The sequence below is a fragment of the Podarcis raffonei genome, chromosome 2 (genome assembly GCF_027172205.1).
Source record: "Podarcis raffonei isolate rPodRaf1 chromosome 2, rPodRaf1.pri, whole genome shotgun sequence".
Lineage (NCBI taxonomy): Eukaryota > Metazoa > Chordata > Lepidosauria > Squamata > Lacertidae > Podarcis > Podarcis raffonei.
The window spans coordinates 6,199,721-6,212,430 of record NC_070603.1 but is presented as its reverse complement, the minus strand read 5'-3'; the positions used below and the strand labels follow the sequence as shown (position 1 = coordinate 6,212,430).

At 43.3% G+C, this 12,710-nt stretch overlaps 1 protein-coding gene across 1 annotated transcript; it reads right to left on the bottom strand.

The window, feature by feature from the left end:
• Nucleotides 1-5,034: 5,034 nt before the first annotated feature.
• On the bottom strand, nucleotides 5,035-10,552 carry LOC128405345 (17-beta-hydroxysteroid dehydrogenase type 6-like). The gene is made up of 4 exons (XM_053371876.1): nucleotides 10,231-10,552; nucleotides 8,302-8,560; nucleotides 7,671-7,828; nucleotides 5,035-5,830 (listed from the first exon to the last, which is right to left on the bottom strand). Exons 1-4 carry the CDS (start codon nucleotides 10,541-10,543, stop codon nucleotides 5,613-5,615), a joined length of 948 nt encoding a protein of 315 aa, XP_053227851.1. The 5' UTR covers nucleotides 10,544-10,552; the 3' UTR covers nucleotides 5,035-5,612.
• Between the last annotated feature and the right edge of the window lie 2,158 nt (nucleotides 10,553-12,710).

The window sequence follows — 12,710 nt, the reverse complement described above, 5'->3', positions numbered from 1 at the left end:
GTGGTTGCATGAATTTCCTAGAGAACTTGACTCTATTTAACTTTCCTACAGCGGAGATATAAGATTCACAATTACAGTTGTTCTTTATTTGAAAAGACTGAACATTTACTGAGAAAGGCGTGAAAAAACCTCTTAATCTGGATATATTATACATTCTTTTGAGACTTTTTGGATACCATGGGGCAGGGAGGGGGAGAGCTTCCTGGGAACTTTTACTTTCAATTTTGTGGAACTGCGTAGATTGAAATTAAAAACTGTTAAGGGGAAAAGAAGCCAAATAGCAGCTTTCTTTTAGCAGGACCTGCAAATGTCCAGCATAGATAGACCTATTTAAAACTTTATAAAATAGCCGTACCTCCGAACAACTTGGGGAGAAGCTGTGTGGAGAGGAGAGTGTTAGAACTCCCCCCCCGCTCCCTTGTCTTTAAGTTGTTTTTTGGACTCCTGGGATTCTTCTTCTATAGTGAATAGCGACTGCGTGGAACTGTGTGGAATTAAGCCAGCAAGTGGCTCAAGATATTGTATTTTATTTTTTCTTATTAGTTTTTATTGTGAGGTTTTTTTCGGGAAAGCTTCAAAATCTGTGGATTAGCCAAACAAGTGGCGGAAGATGCCCAGCTCATTTATACTTCTTCTTAACAACGAAGTCTGGAACATATTGTTGTAAACTATTCCCTAAACCTTCCTTAGATTTAACAGATGAAGGAGATAAGTAAAAGGGTGCAAAGCTTGGAAGAAGGAATGAAACAGGCACAGCGAGAAATGAGAGAGTTGAAAAAGGAGGAAGAAAAGACCATAGGAGATGTGTCCGAAATAAGTAAGACGCAGGAAGACTTATGGGATGCTATTGCTTTAAATGAAATGAAGCAGAGATAAATGAATTTGAGATTTAGAATGGTTCCATAAACACCAGGGGGAAATATCATGAGAAAATTGATCATTGAGATTGCACAATGGTTAAGTATGGAAGCAGAGGAGGTAGCAAATACAATTCAAAGTGCATTCGGGATCAAAACAAAAGCTACTAAAGCTTCAGAATTCCCAGGTGATTGCCTGATCATATTTAAAGATAGAGAGATGAGGAATCTGATCCTGAAGAAAAACAGAGAACAAAGACTCTGTATTGATGGAACATTTATAATCATATTTAAGGACATCCCACTTCGTCTCCTGAAGAAATGCCAGCCTTACAAGACTGACACAAATACAGAGAAAAAACTATATTGAATTCAAATGGGAATTCCTAGAAGGGGTCTCATTCTATTACAAAGAAAAGTGGTTTCAACTTAAAAATGTGGATGAGACAAAGAAATTTATGAGAAGATACAAAGAGCTAGGCAAGGAAGAAGACAGCAGCAGTGACCCTGGACCTAGAAGAAGAAGATAATAAGGGAGGAGGAGGAGGAGGAGGAGGAGGAGGAGGAGGAGGAGGAGGACAGGTTTAAATACCTTTTCTCTTTTCTTTTAACAAAAAGTAAAAGAAATCAAGATGGCATTAAAAGCGTGGACATGGAATGTTAATGATTTAAACAATAAAAATAAAAGAAAATTGGGCATGTTTTGTTGAAAAAGAATTTGGATATTATCCGTTTACAAGAGACTCACGTAGCTAGAAAACAGAATTTGGTTAATAAAAAACTAGGGAATGAATTTATATCTTCAGATGGAAGTAAGAAGAGTGGGGTAGTTTTGTATATAAAACACAAATTTGAAGCACGGCAAATCTTCAAGGACGAGGAAGGTAGGATGATTGCAGTACAAGTCACGTGGCAAGGCAAAAAAATTGTTGGAATTTATGCACCAAACGGCTGTAAGACTGAATTTTATAAATCTTTAGAAGAGAAATTGTTTGACAATGTTGATAAAAAAATTGTAATAATGGGGGACATGAACAGGGTAATTTCATTAGAAATGGACAGATTAAGAAGAAAAATGAAATCAAAAGAAGGAAAGTTACCCAAAACTTTCTTCTCTTTAGTAGAAAGTTGTAATCTGGTAGATGTTTGGAGACTGAGACACCCATTAGAAAAACAATTTACTCACTTTTCAGAGCCAAATCAATCAGCCGCAAGAACAGCATGCTGGTCCCATGGGCTAACTGAGAGGCAAGGTCCGAGTCCAGTCAGAGGTTGATGTTGCAGTATGGAGGTAGTCTGAATAAGTTGAAGCTGGATGCAGGGCATATTCTAGCACATATTCTGAAGATCTCTATATGAAATATGGGATAGGTATAAAAACCTATTAGAACGTAAAACACCATGGTAGTTGTCAATTTTGGAAGCAATGAGTGTAAAATAGATAAATATGAGTAAAAAAAAAGACTGGGAGAAATTATGGAAAGAAGGAACAAAATTTACTGCATGCAATGCTTTGAAGGAAAATGTAATGAAAATGATGTATAGATGGTATATTACACCAGTGAAATTAGCTAAAATGTATAAAATAAGCAATAAATGTTGGAAATGTAAGGAAAAGGAAGGCACTTTTTATCATCTGTGGTGGGAATGTAAGAAAGTGAAAGGTTTCTGAGAAATGGTTTATAATGAGATGAAAAAGATGTTTACATTTATAAAAAAAACCAGAAGCATTTTTACTTGATATTGTAGGCTCTGACATTAAAAGACAAGATAAAAAACTGTTTTTATGTGCGACAACTACTGCAAGAATATTAAGGTAAAGGTAAAGGTACCCCTGCCCGTACGGGCCAGTCTTGCCAGACTCTAGGGTTGTGCGCCCATCTCACTCTATAGGCCGGGGGGCCAGCGCTGTCCGCAGACACTTCCGGGTCACGTGGCCAGCGTGACAAGCTGCATCTGGCGAGCCAGCGCAGCACACGGAACGCCGTTTACCTTCCCGCTAGTAAGCGGTCCCTATTTATCTACTTGCACCCGGGGGTGCTTTCGAACTGCTAGGTTGGCAGGCGCTGGGACCGAGCAACGGGAGCGCACCCCGCCGCGGGGATTCGAACCGCCGACCTTTCGATCGGCAAGTCCTAGGCACTGAGGCTTTAACCCACAGCGCCACCCGCGTCCAATAATAAGAATATTATTGGCACAGAAATGGAAGCAGGAAGAACTACTGGCGAAAGAGGAATGGCAGATGAAATTGATGGACTACGCAGAATTGGATAAGATGACAGGGAGAATTCGAAACCAGCGGGACCAGAAATTCTTGAAAAATTGGAGTAAATATACGAGTTACCTGAAAGACAATTGTAACCAACTGACTATGCTTGTAGGACTACAAGAAGTTTTGTAAGGAGAACTATATGAAATATTGCAGAAAAGATTTATGAGAATGGACTTTAAGTTATGGATGATTAAAAGTAAAAGATAGGATAACAAATGTAAGATTAAGAGATGAGGTTTGAAAATCATTAGACGTGGTTGATGGAAGTCTCAGGCTAAAATAGTCAAAATGTTGTATAAAATGAGATGAGATGATATGTTCTGTTTGGAAAATATATGTAAAAACTAATAAAATTGTAGATTTTTTTAAAAAAGAATTTGTTCGACCCTTTCCCTCTATTCTGACATATGCAGGACTAGAACAAAGATGTCCAATCATTTGTATGGTGGATGGGGAAAGACTTGGTAGGTCAGGGTTTCAGTAGACCTAGTGGACCAGCCTCCACCACATCCCATGTACCTAAAATGCCCCAGATCTTTTCTGTGAAGATGACAGATCCTAATCTTGCTGCACCCAAGTTTCTTAACTGGGGTCTGCTCATACATCATAAAGGTGTTCATAGGAAGGTAACTTGCAAAAATTCAGAAGGATGAGTGTAGGGGATTGGAGGTTATGATGACCAACCAACCAACCAACCAACCCACACCTTCCGTATTCTCTTAGCTTTCACCTCTCTCCCCCCGCTTTGTGGCAGCCTGCCTAGGTTTTCCCAGAATTTTGGGAGAGCCAGTGTGCTGTAGTGGTTAAGAGCGGTGGACTCGTAATCTGGTGAACCGGGTTCGCGTCTCCGCTCCTCCACATGCAGCTGCTGGGTGACCTTGGGCTAGTCACATTTCTTTGAAGTCTCTCAGCCCCACTCACCTCACAGAGTGTTTGTTGTGGGGGAGAAGGGGAAAGGAGAATGTTAGCCGCTTTGAGACTCCTTCAGGTAGTGATAAAGTGGGATATTGAATCCAAACTCCTCCTCCTCTTCCTCCTCTTCTTCTTCTTCCCCTTGAGTATATCGAACACAGTTCTCAGTCCATGTTGGGTCCAGTCCTCTGCCCCCCTTCCTTCTGGATTGTGGGTCAGGGCCTCCAGTCTCACACCCCCAGACAATTTCTCCAGCTGCTTGAAACACAGGATCCCAGCTGCTTCCTCTCTGGCACATGGGCAATCTCTTCCCTGGACATCTCCTGCCCCATATTCCAACTCAAAATCTTGCCACCAGGCTTTATCTGGGGGCACTTCCTGTGGAAGTGTTTAAACGATCCCGTGTTGGAGTATATGCAGCGACAAGCGGGTTGCTAACTCATTTGAGTCCTATCAATAATTATACCTTCCTAGTTGATAATCCCTTTCTGTCCCTCTTAAAGAAAACACATATGAATCTGAATCATATTAACATAAACTACTTTACTTTCAGATTCATTCAGGTTGACAGAGTGGTTCCTGAAGGCAGGTTTAGGTTACATAACAGATAAACTATATACTAGATAGTAGTGAATCATGAGAAGACTGCAACCGAGCAGTTACCAGTTAAAACTCCTAGCAGCAACCAACCATCTGACCAACTGACAAAACTACCTGCCACATAGAGGCAGTTAGTCGTCTTGGAATGTTGGACTAGACTGACAGCTTTATATCCCACACTTCCTTCAGAATCCCTGGGCCCACCCCACCCACATGGTGCTCAGAATCCCCCACCCTCTTTTCCTTACTCATGGAGCTAAACAAAGACATATTACTTCCCCAGTGACTTTCTTCCCCCAAACCCAGAGGACTCTGGGCAACCCTGCTTGTTGCTGCCCGAACTGAGACAGGGCCCCACACATTTCCAAAAGGGAAGGTAGCCAGTGCTGGAGAAGGAAAAGTCTGGTTCTCAACCTCCACTGCCTTGCAGCCAAACTCATTCATGAGAAAGTCATTGGGACACTGAGGTTAACCCTGAGATAATATCATGATCCTGCCTTTAACTCTGTGTACTTTGGGGATCGACCAAAGGTATTAATTTGTTTACTGGAACTATTGGCCAAATGCCACATCAAACCAGTTTTTCAGTGGTGCATCTGTGTGGTGTGAGAGAAATGCTTACTGAGTAGGACATTACATTGCAACAGATAAATATTTTAATAGACTTCTACTCTAGAATTCCAATTGTAATGCGATAAAATACATTGTATATATAAAGATATAAAAGTAGAAATAAACTACAATTAAAAATCGCTGAGCACCCTACCATGGCACATTGCACTTGCTGCAACGGGTAGCAAAATGATTGAGTGGTCCAGCAAGACCTTCAGCAATTCTCAAGTGGTCCGTGGGAAGAAAAGTATCAGAACCACTGGTTTAGAACTTCAGAAAAGAGAAACAACGGAACATCATTAATAGTGCAAAGACTTCCTTGGTTCATTTGGAGAACTGACATGTTTCTTCAGAATATTCTACATGGCTTGTGCTGGTTTGGGCCAAATGCATCTCCACAGGAAGTCAAAAATGGAGTCTGGCAAGTAAGAGAGAGGAACGTATAAGAGTTTGGCATCCCATCCTGGACAGTAGCGGATGCGAGGGGAGCAGGATGTCAGGGCATGTTCTATAGAGTCAGTGACCGGTTGCAAGTTGCTGCTGCCGGTGAAGGAGAAGAATTTCATTAATTTGAGACCTGTGATATAGGAAACAAGAGAAAAGTTAGTGGTACAAAAATATATATGCATTTATTTCTGCATTTATTTATTTATTTAATTTGTGTGCTGCCCTATAACTTCACAGGAGATAACCTAAATATTTTGGGTTCTGAAAGGATATGTTAGCTTCTGGATTTCTCTGCCTAGGAGGTCTAAATCTAAGGAGGGGCATCGGGAACATATTCTCTTGCTTTAAGACAGAACCTTTAGCAGCAGCTGATTGTTGTTGTTTAGTTGTGTCCGACTCTTCGTGGCCCCATGGACCAGAGCATGCCAGGCACTCCTGTCCTCCACCGCCTCCCGCAGTTTGGTGAAACTCATGTTGCTAGCTTTGAGAACACTGTCCAACCATCTCATCCTCTGTAATCCCCTTCTCCTTGTGCCCTCCATCTTTCCCAACATCAGGGTCTTTTCCAGGGAGTCTTCTCTTCTCATGAGGTATTGGAGCCTCAGCTTCAGGATCTGTCCTTCCAGTGAGCACTCAGGGCTGACTTCCTTAAGAATGGATAGGTTTGATCTTCTTGCAGTCCATGGGACTCTCAAGAGTCTCCTCCAGCACCATAATTAAAAATCTTTAGCAACAGGCGATTAGACAGTGTCAATATGCAATTCAGTCAGTAAGTGGGGCTCGATGGTTGTATGTAGGTGAGGGTTGCCATACGACGGGTTCAGGCCCGGGCAACCCACTGGCAGAGGAAGAGGTAGCGCGATCCCGGTGGGGTGCTGTCACGGCTGCTCCCCCCTGCCACACCCCCAGGACACGCGCCCTGTCCCAGCCTGCCCCCACCTGCTCTCCGCCTCCCCCCTCTGTGCCGGAGCATGAAGCTCTGCCACTGGGGCAACCTGGCTGTTCTCCCTCTCTGCGGCTTTAAAAAAAAGCATAAACTGGTCTCCTTTCTTAGAGCTGCCTCCCAGGATCAAGCGGGTAGCGGACACTGTTTTGGTGTGGGTGTCTGTGCATCTTTCTCCCTCCCCCCCCCCCAGTAATCTCTTCCCTTTTTTCCACTGGACTCGATCGTGTGTGTGCTTATGTGTGTATAACTGTCTCTTTGTGTCTCCTCTCCATCTCCCACAACTGATTGTGCTTCCCTTTCCGTGCAGTAAAGAAGGAGCCCAGAGCAGCACCCTGCTGGCCCCAGCCGCCCAAGGTCCTTTGCTCCACAAGTGCAGTGTTGGCTGGGCTGGTCTCCCACCAGGGTCATCTCTCTCTCTCTCTCGCTTCTATGTGTCTCCTTATGTATCATATATGCCAAATTGAATCAAAGATCAAACGACAGGATAGGAATGGGTGTGATTTCATATCTCTCCAGATACAGACCTGAACGCGTCACATTAGCTAGGTTCTGGCCCCACCCCTAAATATAATCAGCATTGTAAATAGACTTCACTGAAAGGGCACTGAATAGTCACTGAAAGGGCAAATGGTAAAAAAAAAAATTAGGATATTGGCCAGTACAGTGTACAAAATTTAGCCTTGTATGTTTTTAAAGGGGGGGAGGGGGGAGATTACACACACACACACACACACACACAAACACACATGTGTCAGTGTGTCCATTGGAGGGGGAATGTAGTCAAAAAGCTTGGGAATCATAACAACATCTTACTGATGGGTGGGATTTGGAAACCAGCAATTTAGCCTGGTGGGTCTCAGGGTCTCTCTCTCTCTCTCTCTCTCTCTCTCTCTCTCTCTCTGTGTGTGTGTGTGTGTGTGTGTGTTCCACTGCAACAGTGGGACTTATTAGCACATGCTTTAATTGCAGGCTTTCGCACATTGCAAACCAAACTGAATTGTTCCCCCCGCCCATTTCTACTCACTGCGCTCAAAGTAGCGCTGCCCATAGGCTTCCTTGATGTCAGAAGGGGCTTGGCTCCATGCATTCTTGTAGCTCTCTATCATGTTTGACTGAATGGGTGTTTTGAAACAACCGGGTTCAATAATGCTGACTCGGACCCCGAAAGGATGAATCTCTCGCCTGAATTGAGGAGGAAAAATCAAGAAACACGTCTTGTTACTGAACCAGAATAATAAGGAAGATTTGGCTTCCATGGAATAGAACATCTTTCCAATAATAATAATAATAATAATAATAATAATAATAATAATAATAATGGAGAGAGGGAGATATGGTGAAATGCATCTTCCTGCCTTCTTCTGTCTTGAGGCACCAGGGCATTGTCCATGACCCAGCATCAGGCATATTCAGAGGCAGCCACCAGGAGGTTGGTGCTTACAACTCTTGCTGGTACATTAAATTGTTTCCTCAAGAAAAAGAGCTGGCTTAGGTGTGCAAACCCCTGCTGATTACTTGGTAAGGCTCTGGTGCAGTCCACATGTCCCAGCACCTGCTCTTTAGTCATTGCTGTCCTCTGCTTGAAACTTAGCTGGAGAAGCAGACATCCCACTAAAGCAAGGAGAAAGAGGAAGATACAGAACTATCATGTTTACCTCAGGATGTCAGAGAAGGCTTCCACGCCGTACTTGGATGCGGCATAGGGTACTGCAAAGCATGCCCGTCGTCCCGCCATACTGGACATGTTGACCACCCTCCCTCTGGCTCTTCTCACCAGGGGCAGCAAGTGTAGCGTCATGTCAATCATCCCAAGAAAGTTGACGCCGATCATCTTTGCAACGCCATCTTTGGTCAGCCACTCACTGGGAGCTGATGGGGCACCAGTGCCTGCATTGTTCACCAAACCCCAGAGCCCTGTGTGAGAAGAAAAACTTATTCTTATTGTTCCAGGTTCCCACCAGCCTTAATAATGGGATATACACAATTCTTTGGAAATGTGGGTATATCTGCATTCTTGTGAGCGCTCTCTCTCTCTGTCTGTGTGTGTTTGTGTGCACGCAGATACACACAATGATACATTTCCCATTAATACTATATGCACTGCCAAGGATGACGCTGTTAAGTCAAGGCACCCATCTTAGCTTCTATCCCACACATCTTTTGCTCACTTAGTGCTTAGGATCCCTTCACAGACACTCTTGCAACTTCCGTCATTGCCCTCTGTCAAATGAGCACAGCACTAAAGTGGAGGATAGCCCTGGGCATCAATTTGCACAGCAGCCACCTGATTTCCCTGCATGCTGTCAGAGAATGGAGTCTGTAGTTTGGGCCTATGTTATGCACAGGTTGGTTAGGAGATTTTATAGGGATTTTGCTATAAAATTAATAAGACATAATACGTGTAGAATATAGCATGCATGGAAGACTGAGAGGGTGTTTATGAGTGGGTGATGAGAGGAATAACTAAGAAAGAGGGGTTTGTATCATTAATAAATTATTTATATCATTTATTAACAATAGTATAATAATCTCCCTTGTTGTCTCAGTCTCAGCAGCCACTGTGGAGAAGTTATATTAATGTTAGATTGGATCAGGCAGCATTTCTGAAGAAAGGGCAGCACATATCTCCTCCTCCTGAGTCATTTTCCTGGTGTGGATTGCAGCTCCTCCCAGCTGCTCTTAGGAGGAAAAATTCAGAGTCCAGCATCACCTGCTTGTCAGTTAAAGTTACCATTTTGTACCATCACTTACGGCTTTTCATATATGTGCTTTAAAGAGCAGCTTGATCAGTGGACATTATCAGGTGTCAATGTTTCTCTTCACCCCACAAGGAGCTTCACCTGCTGATGTCACAGAATAAGCTGCTGTCAAAGGCACAAAGCAAATGTCTTTCAGATCAGCTTCTTATAGAGGTTGATTTAAGCTGATTGCATAGTTTTTAATTTTTTTTTACTCACTGATATTTGGATTAATTGTTTCTAATAAGTTTTTTGAATATTACTCATTCATTTGATATATTTGGAGTCACTTTGGCGACATTGTGTGGGAAAGTGGAATAAAGATACAGATGATACAGAAAATCCCTGGCCTGATCCATCCAGAGGCACTGGCTAATCAGTTTGAGGTTCTTCAACTGCTTGCCAATTTAAATTTAAATTTAAAAAAATTAATTAATTTTTTTAATTAAGATTAAAATCTTGCAGCATTGATTATGCTCTCTTGTATCTGTAGACATTATCAGATAGGAACATGTATCTTCATACAAAATGAAGTTTCACTGTGTGACTTCACAGAACAAGCTGCTGTCAAAGGCATAAAGCAATAATCTTTCAGGTTATTCGGCAATCCTAGTAGCTCTTGACAGAGGCTGAATTAAGGTGACCCCATGGAATCCTTCCCCATTCACTGCCTTATTGATTTTAGTTGTTTCTAATACTTTTTAAAATGGTCATAATTTTCGTTTTGATATATTGGGAGTCGCTCTGGCTACATTTTGTGGGAAAGTGGAATAAAGATAAGCAGATGATGATACAGATAATGCCAGGCCTGATTCAGAGCATGGAAACAAAACAACAAAAAACTACCTTTCTTCCCCACTTGATCTTTCACCCACTCCGTCGCTGCCGCCACACTCTCTGTACTGGTGACATCCAGAACGGTGGTTTTCAAGCGCTCTGAGGTGACCTTGTCCAGCTGCTCTGCCCCCTTCTGGGTGGTACAGGTTGCCAACACCCGCAGACCCCGGGCATCCAGATGCCTGGCAAGGTGGTTCCCAAGGCCAGCGGAACAACCGGTGATGAAGACATATTTCTCCATCAGGTTCTCCACCGTCTGTCTCTCCTGGTACCATCGGCGAAGGAAGTAAAGCCCCAGCAGGGCAGCCAGGTAGAGCCACATGGCTGAAACCTGCAGGCAATAAGCTTGCAAGAGTGGGGCACACAGGGACCTAGCAAGCCTTGGAGAAACCAAATCCCAACCCCTGCTCCACCATGAAGCTCACTGCTCTATTTAGCCTCCCTCGCAGTGTTATTGAGGGGAAGGAGAAACGAAGCAATGAGCTGCTTGCAGCAGAGGCAAGCTAAAACAAGTATAAACAATAGCTCTAGCTAGCTGCTTATTAACTGAAGAGCTTAATAAAGAGGAACAGTATCAGCCTATCTACATCTATAAATATTGTGCAAGCTCAGCATCAGCAGCCAACAGATCGTATGCCTTATTTTGCCATTATTGCACCACATATTGCACCAGACGGATCTGAACCAAAGAGAAGGGGCCATGCCAATGTCCTAGCAATGCCTCCCCCCCCCCCGCTTAGGAAGGCATGTTTGCCTCCTGTGATGTTACTTTGGAATCAACTCCAAAGGGTAATTAGGAGTCCTTTCCATCTCACTAATTTGTCGTTTGCTGGCAGGAGAAGGAGAGCTCCAACATTAAACTGTTTTGCTCCATCAATCGCCTCTTTAGGGGGAGGGGGCTGGGGGCACTGAACCCTCCAGGCTCTCCCTCGGCGAAGAGACCCTCCAAACTTGGCAAGCCTCCAAAGGGAATACTGACATCGGACAACATCTCGACATTGCTCCACCATCCACCGCTGCTGCCTTCCCATTGCCAACCCTCAATCCGTCTTCCTCCTCCCTGCTCCCGCCTCCTGCCTCACACTGGCTCCTCCTTCTGCCTTTCTTGTGCATGTGTGTCTTTCGTGTTGGCTTTGGAGCCGTTGCCTTTCTGGTGAAGAGCATGTTAGGCTCTCTTGGGCTGCCTCGGGCCCGGGAGCAACAGGAATCGGGCCTGTGATCGATGGATTGGACATATCTGCTGTATGGGGAAAATATAAAAAATTACTTGAACAGAAAACACCTTGGTGGCTTTCCCCATTAGAAGTGATATCTTTGAAAAAATTAAATGTGAGAAGTAATAGGGTGACATATAGAGAGCTGTTAACCGAGGTGGAACATCAGGTGAAACTGAAAGATTTTGAAGAGATAAGGGATTTATTAACAGATTGGTTACAGTTTCACCAATTAAATGATATCTTTAAGACAGTCAAAAACAAAAAGATCTGTTAGAAAACAATTTGAAATTATTGTCGAAAATGTATAAATTGCTCTTGGAATGGTATGCAAAAGATGAACAGGTTAAATTTGTAATGATACACTGGGCAATGGATTTGGGGCATAATATTCAGGTTTCAGATTGGGAAAGGCTATGGAAAACAGATTTGAAATTCACAGCATGTTGTACGCTGAAAAAAAATTATATGAAAATCATGTACCGGTGGTATTTAACTCCTAGCAAGTGAGCAAAATTGTATAAAGCAAGTACAAATACCTGCTGGAAATGTAAAGAAAAAGAAGGTACCTTTTATCATATGTGGTGGCCATGTAAGGTAGTAAAAGCTTTCTGGGAAATGATATACAGTGGTACCTCGGGTTACAGACGCTTCAGGTTATATACGCTTCAGGTTACAGACTCCGCTAACCCAGAAATAGTACCTCGGGTTAAGAACTTTGCTTCAGGATGAGAACAGAAATTGTGTGGCGGCGACACGGCAGCAGCAGGAGGCCCCATTAGCTAAAGTGGTGCTTCAGGTTAAGAGCAGTTTCAGGTTAAGAACGGACCTCTGGAACGAATTAAGTACGTAATCAGAGGTACCACTTGAAACATTGAAAAAAATGTTTAAAATAACTTTTGTAAAAACAAACAAACCAGAAGCTTTTCTATTAGGAACTGTAGGCACCGATATTCTAAAGCAGGCATAGGCAAACTCGGCCCTCCAGATGTTTTGAGACTACAATTCCCATCATCCCTGACCTCTAGTCCTGTTAGCTAGGGATGATGGGAGTTGTAGTCCCAAAACACCTGGAGGGCCGCGTTTGCCCATGTCTGCTCTATACCATCTAGATGGATCACGGTCTTCAAGCATAGAGGCTGAAAAGGAATTTGATGTTGTTCTGTAATGTACTTTCAGCCAGGCCTTGGTTATAATGAGCCATGTGTTGGTTTCCATCAGATGAACCAGGAAGGGACCATCCCCAGGCGGGCGAAGCGACAAATATTTCTTGGC

Bases quoted from the DNA above. Each gene is read 5' to 3' on its own strand.
- LOC128405345 (XM_053371876.1), bottom strand. From the start codon at position 10,543: ATGTGGCTCTACCTGGCTGCCCTGCTGGGGCTTTACTTCCTTCGCCGA. The intron at 8,561-10,230 runs GTAGTTTTTTGT...CTTCTCACACAG, and splicing joins AGATCAAGTGGGGAAGAAAG to GGCTCTGGGGTTTGGTGAAC. The intron at 7,829-8,301 runs GTAAACATGATA...TCCTCAATTCAG, and splicing joins GCCTTCTCTGACATCCTGAG to GCGAGAGATTCATCCTTTCG.